General features: G+C 42.9%; 1 protein-coding gene across 2 annotated transcripts in view; it reads left to right on the forward strand.

Annotated features, from left to right (window-relative positions):
- Positions 1 to 22,203, forward strand: part of csf1a (colony stimulating factor 1a (macrophage)) — a 68,952-nt gene that overhangs the window by 28,750 nt on the left and 17,999 nt on the right. The window contains exons 2-3 of one of the 2 annotated variants that reach the window (XM_079596534.1): positions 21,573 to 21,735; positions 21,889 to 22,130. In XM_079596534.1, coding sequence (XP_079452660.1) covers positions 22,098 to 22,130 — 33 coding nt within the window. In that variant the 5' untranslated portion in view covers positions 21,573 to 21,735; positions 21,889 to 22,097. The remainder of the gene's footprint in view (positions 1 to 21,572; positions 21,736 to 21,888; positions 22,131 to 22,203) is intronic. The other variant, XM_079596535.1, reaches the window with a different exon arrangement.

Raw genomic sequence — 22,203 nt, forward strand, 5'->3', positions numbered from 1 at the left:
TCCCCTGAGGTTTTTGCAATGAATTGCTGACCCAGGATTGAGGACACTAGCAGGTTAGGTGAGGGGGAGAGGTGGGAGCTCAGCTGGGGGATGGCCAAGTCAGTTTGCTCAGCTGTCACTAATTGTACAGCGCTGTCATTGCCGAAGTCTCTGACCAGGGCCTGGTTTGGTAATTTACCACTCCCTGCTGGCAGGTTGTTAACTTCATGTGGTTTTCAGACGCGTGTCCTAGCGAGATGCAAGCTTTCCTTTTTTTCCCGTGACATTTTACATTGCTTTGGTGTTCCAGAAGACAATTTTGTATTTCCAGGAATTGATTGTTCCCTTTGATTGTTTTGGGAGCGGTCAGTTCACCCCTTGTGGTTTTCAGCCAATTCAAGCATTATACTTCTTATAATAAAGTGAGAAGTTAATCCGTGTCATAATTGTTTGACTCAATTCGCTTAAGCCTCGGAACTGTTTCTGACTGAACACCCTTTACCGTCTGAATGGACTAAAGGACTTAATGTTATTTTATGGTGTATTAAGCAGGTCAGTGAGGTCAGCTGTTTGTGATTTTGACTTAGGTTGACATCCAATAGCAAACCTAGTGGTCGACCTTTGACATCCTCTGATTTTTTACTGGCGTCTGACTGACGAGACTCAAACAGACACTCCTGTTTCATTCCTTTTCTTTAAGAGATCTTACGTCACTTCTCAATTAGCAACCATGTTTCAGATATCAAAATTCCATTGCTAAATACTTTGTACAGATGATGACTAGCTCAGAAGGAAGCACTGATTAACAAAAGAGAAGCTATATAAAACATTCCCTCTCTCCTATAATGAGGAGGACAAGTTAAGTAGGCTATATCATGGACAAGTATTTCTTTTTATTTTCACAATGACCACTGCTTTTGAAAGAAGGCTCCTATTAGATGCAACATAAAATAAAAACAGCAATCTTGTGAAATATAATTACAATAAAAAATCTATATTTTAATATATTTTTCCAGCAGCCATTATAGTCTTCAGTGTAATGTAATTCTTCAGAAATAATTCTAATTTGCTGATTTGATGCTCAAGAAACATTTCTTATTGTTATCAATGTTGCTAATATGCTTGTGGATTTTTTTTTTTTTTTTTAATCTCACTGTCCCAAACATTTGACTGGTAGTGTATAATATCTATCAGACACACACACACACACACACACACACACACGTTTGCTGGTGTGCTAGCATGCGGCTACAAAACACAATCCTGTGGTGCCTGTTCTTTTTCCTTTTTACTGAAATGTTCTCAGGTTTCATGTTCTATAATGAAATACACTGCTGTAAGAGAAAAATGTGCAGTAAGAGTTTCAAAGGTACTTTTCAATAAATGACATTTGTTCAAAGATACAATGCCTGAAGAAAAACAAAGTCTGAATTTCATTTAGCCACTGTGTGAATGTGCACAGGGCATGTTTTATGAGGCTGGGAAAGCTGTAAAAACTTTTTTGAAATCAGAATATTTTCAGAAACTCTTCGATAAGTATTTATAAAACAGAATTACTTCAAGCGCAATTATAGGGATGCAGATATATTTGTTTCCACAATACAGTGCAACATCATGTACAAGAATTGAAATCTTATATAAAACATCAGAAAATATGTTTATATAGAGATTTAGTTCTGAAATGTTTTTTTAGGTATAGTAATTGATAAATTCTAACAGAACAGTGTTTTTGCATGTCAAGCTGACTAATTTCATCTATAACGACAGTTGTTCTGTTTTAATATCTTATATACTGTCTATGTTTAATATCCTCCTGCTGGGGGAGCAAGAGTGCTGAGCTTATTGTCATATTGTACAGCATTTCAGGAAATGGTTTTCATCAGCCACCTGAATAACATTAGTCAAGCCATGGAGGATGTATAAAATTACAGAAAGCTCACTTCTAAGACTTTTAGGAAGGCATTTAGGAGGAAGCTGAGATTTTTGGGCTATTTGGCTTTTCATAATGTGCTATTTCAGACTAGTGGAAAGAAAACATCCAAAATACACTTGTATGTGTGTTTTTTTTATTGCACTTTATCTATTTGCATCTGTGGATTTAAATAACAATATGTATCTTAAATGGCCGTTTTCTCAAAATTATATTTTTTTCCTCATGCATTGAGCCATAAATCTTGACTTTAATAGCACTTGCATACATCAAACTTTACAGTTTTATTATTATATTCTGAAGGGTTTTACAGAGCGGGTTGTTCATATAGCATTCACCTGGTTTATACAACATTTTATTCACATGTTATGCCCCTTTTCACAGGATGTAATATAAATCTATGGTGTCCTCAGAATGTCTGAAATTTCAGCTCAAAATACCCCTCAGATAATTTATTAGCTTGTCAAAGTAGCCCCTTTTTGGGTGTGAGCATGCAAAAACGCACCATTTTTGTGTGTGTCCCTTTAAATGCAAATGAGGTGCCAATGTCCCGATATGGCGCTGACATCTTAGGACCTGAGTCTGCGCAGTAGTGAGCAGGAAGTAAAGCCGCAAAATCAAGGCCCGCCCTCACTCTGGCAGAATCACTACGTCAGAAGGGGAGTGAAATCTGATCGGCTTATTTTTTACATGATTGCAAAGAGAGGCTCACCAATACAAGGTTGTCACTTTTCATGTTTTCTGGGTTGGTAGATGCACTGGGGACCTGTTTATAGCACTTAAACATGGAAAAGGTCAGATCTTCATGATATGGCCCCTTTAATGTAATCAAATCAATTGTTATATGATATATCTATTCATTTTTTTTATCCTATTCACCTGGGGTGTCTTGCCTTAAATGATTAATTCACTTTCAAAACATTTTTTGCTGATAATTTACTCACCCCGATGTCATCCAAGATATCTTTCTTTCTTCAGTCGAAAAGAAATTAAGGTTTTTGAGGAAAACATTCCAGGCTTTTTCTACACAGAGTGGACTTCAATGGCAACCATCGATCCCAATGTTCAAAAGAAGGTTCAAATGTCCGTCTCAGTGCAGCTTCAAAGTCCCAGTCGAGAACTAAGGGTCGTATCTAGTGAAACGATCGGTCATTTAAAATAATAATAATAATTATATACTTTTTAAGCACAATTGTTCGTCTTGTGCTGGTCTTCGATGCGCCACGCATTACGTAATCATATTGGAAAGGTCACGTTCACGTCATCTATCTAAGTTATTTGTCTGTGTACTCCGGTTAAAAAAAGTAGGGAAGGGCGAAAAAAACTCCATCTCATTTTCTCCCCCAACTTCAAAATCGTCCGACATCTTTGTTTTAATTATTATTTTTATTTCATTTTTTCGTGACCTTTCCAACGTGATGATGTAATACGTGGCGCGTCGCAGACCAGCACAAGACGAACAATTGTGCTTAAAAAGTATATACATTTTGGGTTTTTAAGAAAATAACTGATCGTTTCGCTAGATAAGACCCTTATTTCTCGACTGGGATCGTGCAGAGACCTTGAAGCTGCATTGAGACGGACATTTGAACCTTCTTTTGAACATTGGGATAGATGGTTGCCATTGAAGTCCATTCTGTGTAGAAAAAGCCTGGAATGTTTTCCTCAAAAACCTTAATTTCCTTTCAACTGAAGAAAGAAAGACATGGACATCTTGGATGACAACGGGGTGAGTAAATTAAAGTGAACTAATCCTTTATACACTCAAAAAGATGTTGTTTTTTTTTGTCCACAATGAAAATCCATGTGTTGTTTTGGTCCCAATGACTTATTATATGAACAAAAACAGTTGAAACATTCTTCAAAATATTTTCTTTTGTTCCACAGAAGAATGAATGATTTGGATTGGCATGGAGAATCGTACTGTAAATTATTCATTTAAGGTACATTTTCATTTTTGGATGAACTATTCCTTTAAGACTAACCAAACAATGTTAAAGGGCAAGACGAGACAGAGAGCTGTTTACACTGACTAATAAGAAAAATACGTTTAACTGACAAGATATAACTGGAAACATGACAAAGGAGAAACCCAAACACTCCACACCCAAATGGCAAAAATTTGTCTTTAAGTTGTTGACTTCTAATGGTGGTAACTTCTAATTGTGATTGAGGACTCAAATCTTTTGAGTCTAAAATGATTAATTCTCTGATTCTTTATGATCTCTCTAGGTTACACATTCCTTCCTTAATCGCTTTAGGCTATTTATATTTTCTTATCTCAAAATAACTTGTTCATGGTTTTGATTTTTCTTCTTTTCTTCCTTTTTTAACTTTTTTTTTTTTTATATAATTTGAGGATTTTCTGTTATTAACTGATCTTATGTTGATGTTACTGAGGTATGATATTTTTAGTTTTTGTATTTCTACTGTGGTTTGTGCGTGTGGGGTTTGAGCATTTCTTTTATTTCTTTTTTATATATATATATTTGTAGTGTATGTTTGTTTTGTAAGGTTGTTGTACTGTTTGTGTTTTTAGGACCCCCTTGAAAATGAGATGTTACATCTCAAGGGGCTATCCTTTCAAGAAATTCAAAAATTCAAACACATGTTAGTGGCGTCCAGTGAGTGTTTTTGCAGTGAATCATACACTTAACAGATCTGCTCATTCCTAAATGTTCTCATGATGCAGATAGTGATGATAAAACTAAGCTACCCTCAAACCGGTGGACTGAATGGCCGTGTGTCCAGAACACAAGTTTAGAGAAAAGGCATGACGACTTTCTAACCTACAGTACCACACGTTCATTGGTGATAAACAGCAAAGAATGAACAGCCTCAAAATGTACCATGTACTGTATACTATTATCACAGTATGGGCTTTTGCAAACACAATGTTGTATCTACTTACACTTTTTTCCTGACTGACCTGCATGTTTATTTTCATGAGCACACAATATGGTGTCTGTTGTCCTTTACCCAGCATGACAATGTTAACAGTTCACTTGATTTTCATGCACATACTGTATAGCTTATGAGAATGGTTTCTTTGTCTCTAAACTCTGTCTCTAAAATAGCCAGGAGGTCAGCAGATAATTCATCAATTGTGTTAAACAAGCAACATAGAGATGAATCCGTAATAATGATTCACTATAAATATAGTTGACTTTCCATAAAAGTGAATAGAGGTCTCACTTTGTTTGAGTGATGCATCTCAATGACAGAGTATGTTAAACGTTGAGGAACGCTGCAACAGTCCACTAACAGGACATTCATCTGTTTTGCAGTCGCACTACTGTGGTTTCGTTCTAGACAGAATAATTTGATTGGTTGCAGATGGACAAATAATTATTGTATTTTAATAATCATAGATGTCCTATCCTGTCAAACATGCCGAACCATGACATTCGAACAGTTATTTAAGTTTACTTAGACTTTTATAATATACTTTTATATTTATTAATATTTGGAATTAACTTTTATATTTATATTTACATTTTTATTTTAGATAAGGTTTAATAATTTTGGTTGTGCCATTTATTTATTTTTTCGTTTTATTTTTGTACTTCAAATTATTTTATTTCATTCAGTTGCCAAAGCTGCTGATAATACTGAATGAGCCTTATATAGGGCTATAGTCGTTGTGCTATAGCTGTGCTATAGTCGTTGTATTCCTATAGGTAGATGTGGATTGGCTAAGAGTCAGCTGACTTGAGTTTGACTGATGTGACCTGCCAGAACTAATGCTACATTGATTTTATTAACCAATGTCTTTGCTGCCGCTGACCTTCAATGATTTTACCATAAGGGGTTCTCAACCCTGGTCCTCGAGGGCCACTTTCCTGCAGAGTTTAGCTCCGACCTTGATCAAACTCTCCTTCCTGTAGCTTTCTAGTAGTCCCGAAGAGCTTAATTAGCTGGTTCAGGTGTGTTTAATTTGGGTTGGAGCTAAACTCTGCTGGACAGTGGCCCTTGAGGACCAGGGTTTAGAAAGCCTGATATAGCTAAATATCACATTTGTGTTAATTTTTTTATTTTATTGTTGAAGCAAGAGTTTTGAACTTTCTCCTGCTTTCTATTCTTCTGCGGTCTAGAAGGTTTGTTTGAGCTGCGCCCTCTGCACAGGCGTACATTTGCATTTCCTTCAGCCTGAGGCTTATTCATTTCACTTATGGTGAGAATGGGCCTTTACATTTGCAAAAATAGAACTTTTTTTAAAAAAAACAAACAAGCAAGCCCAGCCCATGTGAGAAAGTAATGCAAAAGTAACGTAATGGCACAATAAGTTACTTTTTAGGGAGTAATGCAAGATTGTAACGCATTACTTTTTAAAGTAACACTGGTAATACGTGTGTGTGTGTGTGTGTGTGTGTGTGTGTGTGTGTGTGTGTGTGTGTGTGTGTGTGTGTGTGTGTGTGATTGTTTTAAGGTTTTCTCATGAACCGCTGCTGAGAGGCATAACAAACATGCTGACTACTGTGCTATTGTTGAACTGCTTCCAAAACACACTGCTCCTGAGACATGGAGGATACACTTACCTCAGCTTATCAAACACTTCTTGTGAGGTGTTACTTAACGTCTTTAAGATGGATGCTATTGCTTTTTCATAATCTATGAATTTCTTAATAAAAATGTCTTAAACATTTCTCCTTTCATTTAAAATAAGGTTTGTACAGTATGTGCTGGACTTCCAGTGTAAGTGCATTACTGTAAACACGTTTTCATCTTATTTTTTACAAAATTAAAGATTATTTTCTGTGGTAGCCTATCAACAGCAATTTTCATTTCTAAAAAAGCCTTCTGCTTTTATACATTTCGAAGGTCTTCCAGGTTTGTGGAAGTGCACACACACAGACCAGCCGCTCATGTGACTATCACTGAAAACCGAGCAAAACAATTGAATACTGGATTTACAGAAATCATTTCACTTTTGAGAAGGTTTTTGTTTTTCAACATTTCAAACATGTTGACCTATAATATATGTATACCTGAAGCATACTCTGAGATTTTAAGGTTCTCTGAAGTCAGTTAATGGTCACATGACATGCAGTTAAATCAAATATTCCCTCTTTTTCTGTAAATATTTTATTTCGATTATTTTTATATAATTTTTTTTTTTTTAATTCAGCATTTTTATGATTTAATTAATGGAAACACTATTTTAAGGTGACATAGTTACATTGTACTTAAATAATACTGAGTATTGTTAACTAACTGTCTTACTTTAGACTAGAGTTATGGTTAGGGTTTGTTATAGAGTTAGTTACAAATGATGCATAATTTACTGTTATTACTAGTAATATGTAACTATGTCACCTTAAAATAAAGTGTTACCTAATTATGTATTAGCTTTTCATTAACCTCACAAATCCCAGTTTGGGAAATCCTGACGTAATATTTAATGAACTTCATGTTGTTGATAAAGAACGGAATATATTTCTCTTTGTATTTTGATATCAATATGGTATACTATTATTCCATTCAAATCAATGTGACAAACAAGTTAGGTCAAAAGTAATCTAAAAGTAGTCAGAAAATAAAATGTGTAATGTAATGGATTACATTGCTAACTCCAATTTTTGTCATGTAATTTGGAGTCAGTAACAGACTATAATTTGTAAGTAATCTACCCAGCACAAATAACCATCATATTACTTTAACTATAAATTCATCAGGACACAGGAATAAACAACACAGTTCCTTTTTTCCGTAAATTAAACAAATATTGGCTCACTCTGCTGCGCCTCATGTGGCTTCTTTACCACAATATTGTTAAATTTGTGATTCTGGATGACATGTTCCAAGGATATTGATTTATTTAGCATAACTAAAGCTCCACATTTGTTGACCGCATGTTCCTCCAAATTAGAGACCGGTGTCATGCAATGTCAGGCCGCATTGCTGTGGCTGCACGTCTATAATGGCCACAGAATGACCACATGACTCAACTTCCTGCAGTGTGAATGGATGTCAACTCAATGTGCAATATTATTTATGAAGGTCGCTGGAAGGCCCTATATTCTGTTCAGAACTGATTCAAAAAAAATTCTCTGTAAATGATCAACCAATTATCGTGAACACAGATTATTCATGATGATTGTGTAACCCATCATATTTATGGGGTTTGTCAGTTTATATAAATACTGTATATGAACATTTCATTTCATCTGTAGAAACGCTTCTCTCAGTTGTTTGTGTGGAACTCAGGCAAGAGTTATGATCACATAATATGATTGTGAAAGCGAATGAGCTCTCTGACTCCTAACAGATTCGCACGGAAGAAAACAGCGCTCTGTACGCTGTTTCGAGATCTTCAGACCCCATGATTCAGTGGGAAATGAATAGAAATTATAATCTGAACGTGCAGAAAAATCTGTTTTATATATATATATGTATATTTTAATATAATTATATTCAATTATTATTTAATATTTTTCAGGTTTTCAAAACGGCGCCCACCTCTTTTTGTAAGCAAGGCGATATAGGGGAGTAGTTCTACAAAATATTTGAGGAATGAAAACTTAAAAAATGTCTCGTGAAACCGACATCTACATGTGGCATTATAAGCTATGTAGAATAATTATCTCTGGGACATTGAATTATTGAAAACGGAATGCACACCTACATCATGGTTTCATTAAATTAAACGTCTGTCATCAATTATTTCTTAGTCAACAAAACCAAGTTGGTCCAATCATGAAGGATGTCCGAAGGACTAGAGTAATCTCAAAACATATGGGGACATTTATCATGTCTTTCTTTCCTCTTATCCATAAATCTTATTTTAGTTGAAAAAATTAACCGCATGAAAAAATTGCACGAAAATGTGATTTTATTTGTCTATCTCCCAATGTTCAGGTAAACCAATTCAAAATTCCATTCCTGTTGTCTCACTCAGAGGGACGTTATAAAAAAAAGCCATTCTCAGACGATTTAGTTTCAGCATTTCGTCCTTGCACAGTGGGAAGAAAACTGGGATCATCTGAAACTTAATCCTGTTTCAATGATATTCCATTCACCCCTACAGATGCTCTGCAGTCAGTGCATAATCAGTTATGTGAGGACAGTGCTTGGTTATTGAATCATGTCCGAATCACTTTTACATCCTTGCCAAAATCCCTTATCTGTTTTATAACACAAATTCCTTCCATTCCATCATTATGAATCAGCATTTGTTCATATGTGACATGAACATAAGGCAGTTTATTGAAAAAACATGAACTTTGCTGTTTTGGGTTTTCTATAGTTTTAGATAAAACAAAGTTTCAGCCTCCAAATGATCTGAATGTTATTGTGAATGTTTTGTTTTGTTTTGCTTTCCGAGGCTTTTCTTAGCAATTAAATGATGCAACTATATTTATTTATCAGATTTCACTCCCCTTTTGAAGGGGATCTTATTATAATATTACCACCCTTTAATCTGCACATCTCCACCAATGGCGCTGCCATTTGGTTTTCACAAGCGACAACGGTGTAACCAGTTCTAACGCAATGGAAAAAGTTTGAGCAAAGCATGCAAACTGTTCTGTCGTTGGTTGCACAGAACACTATTTGACCAAAAAATGTCACAGCTGTCTTATAAAGACCTAAAAGGGTGTGGGACCTTAGAATCATCCTAACTCATATTTTGTTTTGTGGATTATGTACGCATTGTTATGTGAAACAGCTTATTCAGGAGAGTACCAAATAAAAAATTTGCAATTTGTTTTACTTTGTTAAAATGATTAACATCTTACATATTCTTCTAAGGGGGGAAGTAAACTTACGAACAGAACACTGTACCTCACGGAAGGTCATTCAGTGTCCACTGTCCACAGCATGTTAGTTTTGCACACTATGCACTATCATATTTTCTTAGCCTGTTTGTTGATGTTAATTATTTAATGTGTCTTTCAGTAAATCTCTAATTGTGTAAAATAAGAGTTTGGAATCATTAGAGGTCATTTTGTCAAAATGTTTTTTTATGACAACCACCATTTAAATAATCATATATTGACAACAGTTTGGAGTAGAAATTTGAAAGCAGAGACTTTTCTTTTTCATTCAGTATTAAAAATGTGTTTCAGGGTAAAAATGACCAAAGATGATGGACCATATCTGTCATGCAAGGCTTGTGGATTCCTCACACAAAATCATGGACGAAACATGAGTAGATTTTCTTTATTCGTCCTTCACAAAAAATGACCTTTACTCTGTGGTTGAGTTTCTGCTTTCAAGTACATTCAGGTGTGAGGAAAAGGCTGAGAAATCTTTAGACTAGGTGTACCTTTCAAAGGAAGAGACAGGAAAGATAGATGACCAGATGTAGCAGCTGCCAGATTGGAGTGTAGCTTGCTTGAATTCGGGGGGCCCAGGACAAAATATTTATGAGTTACCCTTAATTCATGGAGCCCCGGAGAAAATAAGGGTGGGCCCCAGACCCAATACTCTCAGCAGCCTAAATACATGTTTAATGGGCTCCCTGCGTCACAGGAACTACGTCAGACCTGGTTCCCTGTTTCCTGGGATTCTCACACACAAAGGTTGAAAGGATCTAAATGCAGCATTTAAATTCAAGATGTGAACCAAAAAAAAAGCTGAACATACCAACATTCCAATACCGTAAAAGCAAGACCTAACAGCTGATTAAGGAAACTGGAGAGTACATTAAATCATGATCAAACAACATCTGGGCACAATTACATGAGGTGACAGACGCAGCTGAAATCACTCCCTGTTGCCTATATAGTGCACTAAATCAGGTGCTGGTTATTCTGTGATTTGTAATTAAACAATTCACTCTGATGTATAGTATTGTCACAGGTTGGAAGGGAGATACGAAACACACGAAGACAAAGACGAAAGTTAACAGGCTTTAATGCTTTAACAGGGTAATCCAAAGAGGTACATCTACCGGTAGGCGCGACCTCGCGCTGTAACAGAAGTAGTGAGGAAGAGACAGAGGGCGCTTTGGAGGTGGCCGAGGCGATGCCGCAGCCCAGGAGATGGCAAAGGGCAGAAGAAACTGGAGCAGGTTCCAGCAAAGGACAGGTGACCGGGAGGAGACTGCAGGGTCAAGGGTGGTGCAGACGGTGGTGAAAGCCAGGGAGGACTCTTGAGCAGGGGCGTGATGGCAGGTGCCCAGGCCACAGCTAGAACTGTGCTCCATGGTGGTGTCGACAGAGGAAGGAGCCATGGTGGTAATAGTCCTGATACCACCAGGGAGACAGCCGGAGGCGATGACAATGGAGTGACCGATGGGTTCTGGCTGGGCACTGGGTTGGAAGTGGGGCTGGTGAAGGAAGATCCAAAGGATACCAGCACCCACTCCACAAAGTCGGCGAAGCTCCCTCGAGGAGGTTCCTTAGACAACTGCGCTCGAGTGGTGCTGTTAAGTCCCACACGTACAAACGTTCAAAGGCAGTTGTCCAGGAAAGTGGTCTGATATGCCAGATCCAGGAACACATCCAGGTACTCAAGGCAAAGCAGCATGACAGCAGGGAAGTCCATGATGAACCAATAAACAAAACAAAAACACAAACGAGACGGAAAACAAAAACACCAAAGAATCGCCGCTTACTTCGCTTTTTGGGTCGGGTCTTCTGACACGAGTTGTGAGGGAGATACGGAAGAAGATGACGACGAAAGTTAACAGACTTTAATGCTCCAACAGGGTAATCCAAAGAGGTACATCCAAACACATGCAACCGGTATCCGGATGTTGTCCACATAAACATTGAAAAGACAAGTGTAAACACGTTTCTGATCGGATTATCCGAGCAGCGTGTCCAGGTTCGGAGGTAGTCGAGGATGCATTGTGATCTCAGTGTAAACGCAATCCAGCCATCGTGTCAGCATTCACAGGTGGACGTCACTCAAAACCCTGCCCACTGTTATTATTCCTCCTCTGTTTTGCGATAGTCGAGTGTGAAGTACACCGCAAATATACAGAAATTCTGACTTTGCACCCGAAAGTTGCAGAACCATTCATTTTCTGTAAAGAACGTGAATTTTTTTCCACCAGAGCTGGCAACGTTCTCGGACATATACGTTTCTCTGTACCGTTTCCATTACGGCATCTATCCACATTATTAGTACTTATTTGTAAAACTGTTTTTAAAAGAAAACCCACCACTTGATGTGGACAGGTGTAAACACACCGTGTCCTGATTGGTTTATGACCTGCTTGATCGGATCACGGTGATCGCATGTTAATGCCAAGTGTAAACGCAGCCAATGACACACACCTGAACTGAGTAATGAATCAAATTAACAACCATGAAGACAAACTAACTAAGGTGAAAACACAAACAGAGTCCATGTGGAAAAAACTAAAAATAAACGTAACAAGATAACCCTGAAAGGAATAAAGCTTTCCTGTATCATGTATTTGCTCTATTTATGGCTTTTTATGGCAAAAAAAGTAAGAATAATAAAATTATATCAATGTGTTTATTCTTATTTGTAGTTTTTGTATTATTATTCTATTAAAATTAATGAACTGTCTATTACATTTGACATTAATATGAGAACATGTGAACAAGTTGTTAATTTATTTTCATCATACCATATACAGTTATATAAAGTTATTATTATCGTCATTATTTTTCAAGGTGTAAAATAGTTATTTATGCTCTCTGGCACACACAGATTATGTCAGCATCTTAAGCCACTCACTAATTTTCATTTCTCTTTTCTCCATATAGTGCATGTGCCATTCACTATAATGAACAAGTGAACTTGTGACCGATTTCAGATGCATCTCAGACGAAACTGCAAAGTAAATGACAAATTATGACCCACAGACAAAACTTCATAATAAAAGGCAGACAAAAACAATAGCTGAAAACCAAAAAGAGTAGAATTAGACTGTGGACCGACTAGACGTTAAAATTCACAATATTTTTATGGGCTGGCCCCACTCTCATGGGACCAATGAATGCTGCTATTTGATAGAAGACTATAGTGGGCCACACGTGGTTGCTGCTTCTACATACAATGTGGGGGGAAAGGGTTTGAGGTTAAAGAAAATATTTTTGGACACAGTCCCAAATGCCCAAGGCTTCTGAGAGGTGGGCGTAAAACTTGCGGCTAGCAACCCAAACCATTAATCTGACCAGGCAGTTACCACAACCACCACACCATGAGCACATATTGGTCAGTTTGGTGATTTAGTAAATAAATCCCTGAAAACAGCTTAATAAATTTGACTAATTTCCAAGATCAAACAACTATAAAGCCAAAACAAGACATGTTGTGTGCAGCAAAGGACATTTAAGGTATAGTTCACCTAAACATGTTGTCATCATTAACTCGCCATCAAGTTGTTCCAAACCTGTATGAGTTTCTTACTTTTATTCAACACAAAATAAGATAATCATTGACTTAGGCAAACGTATAGGTTTAGAACATGAAGGTGAGTAAATGATGTCAAAATGTTTGGGTGAACTATCCCTTTATGTGCTACAGTCTCTGAAACGTCCAATGTTGGGAAGTCATGTGACACTGTCACTCTACTTCAGAAATTGAATAAGGCAAAATAATATCAGATGGTATAAGGTTAAAGGGGCAAACGTGTGTAAGAGAGTCGAAATGACTCAACCCAGCTGACAAAAAGATGTTCTAAGAACGTTTTGCTAATGCTTCCATTAAGTTCTCTGAACCTATAAAATGTCCAGATAACTTTGAATGAATGTTTTATTACATTACTGAAAGAATTAAAATCATTCAACTAGATGTAATTTTGAAAGCCACACGTGAAACATCTAGTTTAATGAAGTAAAGTAATAAATACATTCAAGTCTCCAACTACATCCAACTAGTAGATACTCGAGAATGGTGGTGGAAAGATCTTTTGCCAAATACATTTCACCAGTTTATTGCACAAGATGATTCATTGGCTACATGTTTGTTGCATTGTTTTAGATTCCCGTACGTGGACAAAACATGAGAAAATAACTTAACTTAACTTGTAATGTTGGACATTACTATAAGGCAGCTTGAAAACATTTAAATCCACATGTTAATTATGTGTGTGTTTAAGGCTTTTGTTTTTTGTTATGCCAAATAATATTTTATCATAAAGAAGATCACATGAAGAGTAATCTCAAAATGTCAGAATTATAGGGAAACCGACATGTTAACATCTGTGACATGTTGATGTACAAGCATTAAAAAGTTTGATTACATTGCCAATGCTTGTCCACAAAAATGTAAGGTTTTGTCAGAATTATGACACGTTCTATTATCTGAGTCACTAAATTTTAAAAGCATGTGCTTAAAATAGTCTACTTAGAGTTGCTATTTGCCTATGTGAAATAACCAGGCTCAAGTAAATAAGTAAACCTCCCAACCTTAAGTAAATAAAACGTCTCGGTTACGGATGTAACCCTCGTTCCCTGAGTAGGGAACGGAGACGTTACGTCGAAATGACGACGAATGGGGTTCGCTTAGAAGCCTATCCTCTTCGAATATTAATAAAACGAGCCAATGGCAAGCAAATGCCATGGGTCTGCTGAATTTGCATAGCGTAACTCCGCCCCACAGTGTGGGTATATAAGGAAGTGAGCCGGCAACATGCAGATATGTTTCTTCGCTGAAGGAGCCAAGCTGAACTCAGGCTGTTCCAGCGGTACAGCGGAAGTGGCAGGAAGACGTAACGTCTCCGTTCCCTACTCAGGGAACGAGGGTTACATCCGTAACCGAGACGTTCCCTTTCGTAGTCACTTCGAGTTACGTCGAAATGACGACGAATGGGGTTCCCAGTCCAATCACGCCACCTCGGCTGTCTTCCAGTGCCCTGCGTAAGTCTGAGCTCCCTGTCGTGAGACTAGCACGGACGAAGGACTCCTACTTAACACAGGAATACCAAGGTACACTGGGAAGCATATCACAGTGGAAATATGCAATCAGTGCCCGCCCGAAGGGGGGGGACTTAAGAAAACACATATGACCCGGAGGGGGGTGCATACGGATAACACTGGGGTGTCCAGCCCGTAGGGTGGAGTATTTCAACCCCAGGGGTGGCAGACTGGCTTGCCAAGGGAAAGACACATGCTCGAAGGAGGCTTACAGTGGAAATACACACGTGGGGGTCGCCCAGCGGGGGAACCATGCACATGGTGGCACCTAGCCAACGCGAAAGCTGCCGGAGGCATAACTCTGGCGTTGACGTCAACAGCGCTGGAGGAACTCAGGGCTTATCAGGCTCACCTGAGGAGAATATCGCACGTATCCAGTCCGTGGAGTGGAATGGCGAGCAAGCGAAGACACCTGAGCGGGTCCTAGCACCGGCTGGTTGAAGCGAGTACTCGGGAGGACACTGGCTCCACTCGGAGATTGTAGAATCTGGCGAATGTGTTGGGTGTCGCCCAGCCTGCAGCTCTGCAGATGTCTGTTAGCGAGGCGCCATGCGCTAGAGCCCAAGAGGAGGCCACACTCCGGGTGGAGTGGGCCGTCACACCAAGGGGGCACGGTCGACCTTGCTGCTGGTAAGCCAAAGCAATGGCGTCCACTATCCAGTGAGACAACCTTTGCTTGGAGAGAGCCCTTCCCTTCAGCTTCCCACCATAACAGACAAAGAGCTGGTCTGAGGTCCTGAAACATTGCGTTCTGTCTACGTAAGCACGGAGGGCGCGTACTGGACAGAGCAATGCCAAGGCTGGGTCTGCCTCCTCCAGGGGCAGCGCTTGCAGGTTCACCACCTGGTCCCGGAAGGGAGTGGTGGGAACCTTGGGCACATATCCAGGCCGGGGTCTCAGGATCACGTGAGAAAAGGCCGGCCCGAATTCCAGGCACGCTTCGTCTACAGAAAATGCGTGCAGGTCCCCTACCCTCTTGATGGAGGCCAGAGCAACCAGGAGCGCTGTCTTAATTGACAGGAACTTAAGCTCCACTGATTGCAGAGGCTCAAAGGGAGCACTCTGCAGGGCAGTTAGTACCACTGAGAGGTCCCAAGAGGGAACGAGAGGAGGGCGAGGAGGCTGTAGTCTCCTCGCTCCTCTCAGGAACCTGATGACCAGGTCGTGCTTTCCCACGGACTTACCATCAACTGCGTCGTGATGTGCGGCGATAGCGGCAACATATACTTTCAGGGTGGAGGGAGACAGCCTTCGCTCCAACCCATCCTGCAGGAAGGAAAGCACGACACTGATCGGGCATGATCTGGGGTCTTCTGAGTGAGAAGAGCACCAAGAGACGAAGAGGTTCCACTTCAACGCGTAGGCATGTCTAGTGGACGACGCTCTAGCGGAAGTGATGGTAGCCACCACCGCTGGTGGTAGGGTACTCAAACCTGCCTCGTCCCGTCCAGGAGCCACACGTGGAGGTTCCAGAGATCGGGACGAGGGTGCCAAAGGGTGCCCCGTCCCTGAGAAAGGAGGTCCTTCCTCAGAGGAATTGGCCAGGGAGGTGCTGTCGCGAGGAGTACAAGTTCGGAGAACCAGGTTCGGGTGGGCCAGTGCGGCGCAACCAATATGACCTGCTCCTCGTCCTCCCTGATCTTGCACAGGGTCTGTGCAAGAAGGCTCACTGGGGGAAACGCATATTTGCGGAGGCCCCGGGGCCAGCTGTGCGCCAGAGCGTCCGTGCCGAGCGTGCCCTCGGTCAGGGAGTAAAACTGGGCGCAGTGGGACGAGTCGTGGGAGGCAAACAGGTCTACCTGTGCGTCCCCGAACTGATCCCAAATCAGCTGGACCGCCTGGGGATGGAGTCTCCATTCTCCAGGAAGAGGCTGAAGCCGTGAGAGCTCGTCGGCTGCACAGTTCAGGTCTCCCGGAATATAAATGGCTCGAAGCGACCTCAGATGCTTCTGACTCCATAAGAGGAGGTGGCGGGCGAGTTGCGACATACGGCGGGAGCGTAGACCACCTTGTCGGTTGATGTACGCTACTGTCGCGGTATTGTCTGATCGGACTAGTACGTGCTGGTTCTTGAGCAGCGCCCGGAAGCGGTGCAGAGCGAGACGTACTGCCAGCAACTCGAGGCAATTGACATGCCATAGGCGGTGGGGTCCTGTCCAGGAGCCCGCGGCAGCATGTCCATTGCACATGGCACCCCAGCCCGTGGAGGAGGCATCCGTTGACACAACAACATGCCTGGAAACTCGTTCTAAGGGCACTCCGGCCCGTAGAAAGCTGAGGTTCGTCCACGGGGAGAAGGTCTGACGGCAGGTCGGAGTAACTGGTACTCGGAGCTTGCCCTGGTGCCATGCCCACCTCGGGACTCGATCGTGAAGCCAGTGCTGAAGCGGTCTCATATGAAGCAATCCGAGCGGCGTTACCGCGGCTGCAGATGCCATATGCCCCAGGAGCCTCTGAAAAAGTTTCAGTGGAACCGCACTCTTGCTCTGGATTTGTCTCAGGCAAGTCAGCAGTGACTGCGCGCGCTCGCTCGTAAGCTGCGCGCACATGGCGACCGAGTCGATTTCCATACCGAGAAAAGAGATCCTCTGCACGGGGCAAAGTTTGCTCTTCTCCCAGTTGACCCGAAGGCCCAGACGGACTAGGTGCCGGAGCACTAGGTCCCTGTGTTCGCAAACCTGGTCCCGAGAGTGAGCTAGGATTAGCCAGTCGTCGAGATAATTCAGGATGCGAACCCCGTGTTGCCGTAGCGGCACAAGGGCTGCCTCGACGACCTTCGTGAAGACGCGAGGAGACAGGGCCAGCCCGAATGGGAGGACCGCGTACTGGTATGCCTGCCCCTCGAAAGCAAACCGTAGAAACGGCCTGTGTCGAGGAAGAATGGAGACATGAAAGTAGGCGTCCTTCAGGTCGATCGCTGCAAACCAATCCTGTGGCTGCACACATTCGAAAATGCGCTTGGCCGTGAGCATCTTGAACGGAAGCCTGTGAAGGGAACGGTTCAAGACGCGCAGATCCAGGATTGGTCGTAACCCACCGGTTTTCTTGGGGACAATGAAGTAGGGGCTGTAGAAGCCGGACCTCATTGCGGCTGGAGGGACAGTCTCGATCGCACCCTTCGCCAGCAGGGTGGCGACCTCCGCTCTCATGACAGGGGCATTGCCACCGACCATAGTGAAGCGGACTCCCCTGAAGCGGGGAGGAGACCGCGCGAACTGAATCGCATAGCCGAGCCTGATGGTCCGCGCGAGCCAGCGGGACAGGTTGGGAAGCTCTAACCAGGCTCCCAAGGACTGTGCCAGCGGGGTCATGCGGACGACAGACGTCCCCGCGGGGGTGCAGCGAAGCGGAATGACCGGCCCGGACGTGGGTGGCATAGCGGCCCGGTGTGGGGGCACGGTCATTAGCCGCGTCCTGCCAGAGGGAGCCAGGGAAGGACCAGCGTTCCACGGGGGCGTGCTCTGGCAGGGGTCTGGCGACAGAAGGGGATGAGAGCGGCGGGGCCCGTGGGCGGCGCGCACTGTCATTCCCTTCTGGGGGCTCAGAGATGGGGATATCAGTTCTTTCTTTAACCACATTAGGGTGCTGCCCACCCGTGGGTGAGCAGCGGGGAGTGGAGAACAAAGGATTCTCCCCCGGCCCTCCACCGGGGGAAGGAGTGGTCCTGCTACCATCTCCTGAGAAGAACTGATGGCCATCTCTGAGCAGCCCGTCTCAGGAGCGCCGCTTGGCCTGGCGTTTAGCGGGGCGCGGGGCTGGAGAGGGCTGGGGCGCCTGCCTGCGGCGTCCTCCACGACGCGGCCCGGGTGAAGGCTGCTGCTGGGGCCGTGCGGGAGGGGCGGGAGCCGCGGGAGGGCGCCCTCGGCGGCGAGCAGGCTGAGGCGTCTGAACCGACGGCTGGGTGGAGGCAGCAGCGGGCCGTCGGGGCAGAATATGACGAATAGCCTCAGTCTGCTTCTGGGCGGTTGAAAACTGTTGGGCAAAATCTTCAACCGCTCCGCCGAAGAGGCCAGCCTGGGATATGGGGGCGTCAAGCAGACGAGTCCGCTCAGCGTCCCTCATATCGGCCAGGTTGAGCCAGAGGTGTCTCTCCTGGACCACACTAGTGGACATCACCTGGCCCAGGGAGCGTGCGGTCACTTTCGTCGCCCGGAGAGCGAGGTCAGTGGCGGCACGCAGCTCATTGAAGAGCCCTGGGTCAGTCCTCCCCTCGTGCATGTCCCTGAGCATCTGGGCCTGGTAGACCTGCAGAGTGGCCATGGCATGCAATGAGGCGGCTGCCTGCCCCGCAGCTCTATAGGTCTTCGCCACCAGGGTCGACGAAAACCTACAGGCCTTGGAGGGGTGCTTAGGATCACCACGGGAAGAAGCACTCTGTGGACACAGTTGCATCGCAACAGAGCGTTCAACCATAGGCACCCCAGTGTACCCGTAAACAGCCGCCTGATCGAGAGGAGGAAAGGCGGAGGAGGTCGCCGAGCGATCACGGGAAGACAAGGGTGTCTTCCAGGACCTCGAGACCTCCTCATGCACATCCGGGAAGAAAGGCATTGGGGTTGGACGCCGACGTGAATCGGCGGCCGCGCCCAAAAACCAATCGTCCAGACGCGAGCGCTCGGGGCAGGGTGGCGGATTGCACTCTAACCCGATGCTCGCGGCTGCCCGGGAAAGCATGGCCGTCAGCTCGGGATCAGGATCGGGCAATGCTGACGCGCCCGGAGGCGGCAGCACAGCCGACCCCTCATCTCCCGAGGACTCCTGCCCACCTTGTGATGCTGTGATCGACATAGCATCGTCATTAGGAGCGCCAGACGGCGCACTCGGTCCGCCGCCGACCGTTGGCCGGGACTGATCGAGCGCATCATCTGGTCGGCTCGCGGGTTGCGGCACTTGAGAGGGGGATGTGGCCCGAGGACGAATCGTCGGTTGTTGTTGCCACACCGTCACCCTCAGGTCACCCTGGCCACCAGCCGAAGTACCAGCTCTATTACTAGAGGGGGTAGATCGGGGTGTGGATGAGGGGACTCTCACTCTTTCGAGATCACTGAGTCTCGACCGTAGTGTCGCGATGGTCATGTTTCCGCAATGAAAACATGAGTCATCCACAAGCGCTGCTTTGGCGTGCTCTAAGCCCAAACACGCAAAACAGCGATTGTGCCCATCTAAATCAGACAGCCAGTGACCACAACCAGAAGGGCACGGGCGATGCATCTTTAAAAAGACGTGCCACGCGCTTTGCTCTTTTAGAGAGAAGGAGAAATCCCCGCAGATGCTGAAGCGACCAGGGAGAGAACACACACACACTGGCAGATCACTGCTCAGATCGCAGGGAATGTGCACTCGCTGGAACTCGCTGTCACACCAACACCTGGAGGGAAGCTCGTCTCGAAGAGGAATAGAGATGATACTCAGGATGGCTTGTGGAGTGAAGGATAAACTTGGCTCCGAAAGCGAAAACATATCTGCATGTTGCCGGCTCACTTCCTTATATACCCACACTGTGGGGCGGAGTTACGCTATGCAAATTCAGCAGACCCATGGCATTTGCTTGCCATTGGCTCGTTTTATTAATATTCGAAGAGGATAGGCTTCTAAGCGAACCCCATTCGTCGTCATTTCGACGTAACTCGAAGTGACTACGAAAGGGAACAAATGTTTTAGCTGATCCAGTTTTCCCCATTCAGTGAACCAAAGATAGAACAGAGCAGTGATCTGCTGACAACACACGTACTTTGGGCCTTTAATGGATCCGTTCTCTGGTTCTTGAAAGAGACGACACATGTGTGACCCATGTGCATATGATTACTGGGGTGTGAAGATATTCATATGGGAGATATACATAAAAGTATTTTGCTTTATACATATTCACACAGAATATGACATAATTCTGCTTTGACTCCATGTTGAAGCTGGTATATCTATCTATCTATCTATCTATCTATCTATCTATCATCTAATCTAGATTTTTTTTACGTGTCTTTATTTGAAAAATTTACATTTTTGGTTGTCCAATCTTAATTTTTAGTAGCATCTCAGCTTGTTTATATTCTCACACACTTTCCCATCCTGTATGCATTTGTGTGTGCTTCAGTTCAGACTGGATGTCTGAACAGAACAATGTGTCATTGATCACCTAATTGATATATAATTGCCATGAATCCGCTTATTTCATGACCAATGACACAAATTTCTTGCAAAGACAGAATTGATCTTTAGAACCAATTTAATTAGATGAGTAAAAGTAAAGTCTTTGCTATTTGAGGTATTTTCGTCTGCAGGAAATATCTCTGGATTACAAGTCAAAGGTTATCCTTCCTGCACAGCTTAATGGCTAATGGCATACTGTATATTAATTGTGCATGATCAGGATTTAGGCGAGCCTTTATTTTTGGACGATAATTGAATGTGTTGTGTAATGATTCAATAAAAATAAAAGTTTTATCTCAAATATCTGGGACAGATATGTGTTCCAGTTCTCACAGACATGCACAGCTGGGAAAAATGTTGTTTAGACTTTGTTAAAACAGTATCTATACGGTGTATGGGCGAACATCTCCCATCACCTTCAGAAATAGTGAAGACAAGTCTTCCTTGTAATACAAGATAAAATGTTTAATGATATCCACACAGTCATAATACATAATACACAAAATGTGAATGGGGACAGATGTTGTCAAGCTTAAAAAAACGGACAAAAAACAAAAATGTATTATTCCAATCCAACATAGCTCTTTAAAGTGTTCATTTGTGCTTTTGCATATCCTTCTGTCAGCGACATACCTTTTCTTCTCTGTTTTCTTTCACTCGGATATACGTCACAATAGGAAAGAAGGCTATCGTAACTTACGTTTCTTGCTGAGATCAAGATTAAAGACCAGCAGGTTTCTCTCTATGGAAACTTATATTCAAACATCATCAAATCTTGTAGAACGAGCAGATTCTTCACCATCCCGGTAGGATTTTCAACTCGTCATATATCGGTCTGAGGTGAGCTAAAACTTCCTTCATCAATAGAATGGAAGGAAGTTGGAATGGTCTGAGTGGAGAGAAAGTGAGAGAGGTCTTTTCATAAGCCCAACAGTGGGAGAAGAGGAGGAGGAGGAGGTCTTTACTAAAGCTCACTTTATTTGTCTACCATAGTCCTCAGGCAGAAACATTCACCCTCTCAAGGTGGCACGTCTCAACTGTTTCACACGAAGATCTGTTTCAAGACAGCCTGGATGCTCGAGTCGTGCAGAGATCTTCAGAGGGGAAGACTATCTTCATTGGGATCAAACGCAAAACAAAAATACTAATCCAATGAATCTACTTGTGAACTTTATTGCTTTCTACTTGCTCAGTCCAGCCAGATGAACACACACATAACAGCCCACAAAGCCAAGGTAAGACTTCTGGTCTCCTCTGACATATGCTTGTTGTAGTAGTTAACGTTCATGCCATTTAATAATTGAAGCT

This window comes from Phoxinus phoxinus (assembly GCF_949152265.1).
Source record: "Phoxinus phoxinus genome assembly, chromosome: 22".
NCBI lineage: Eukaryota > Metazoa > Chordata > Actinopteri > Cypriniformes > Leuciscidae > Phoxinus > Phoxinus phoxinus.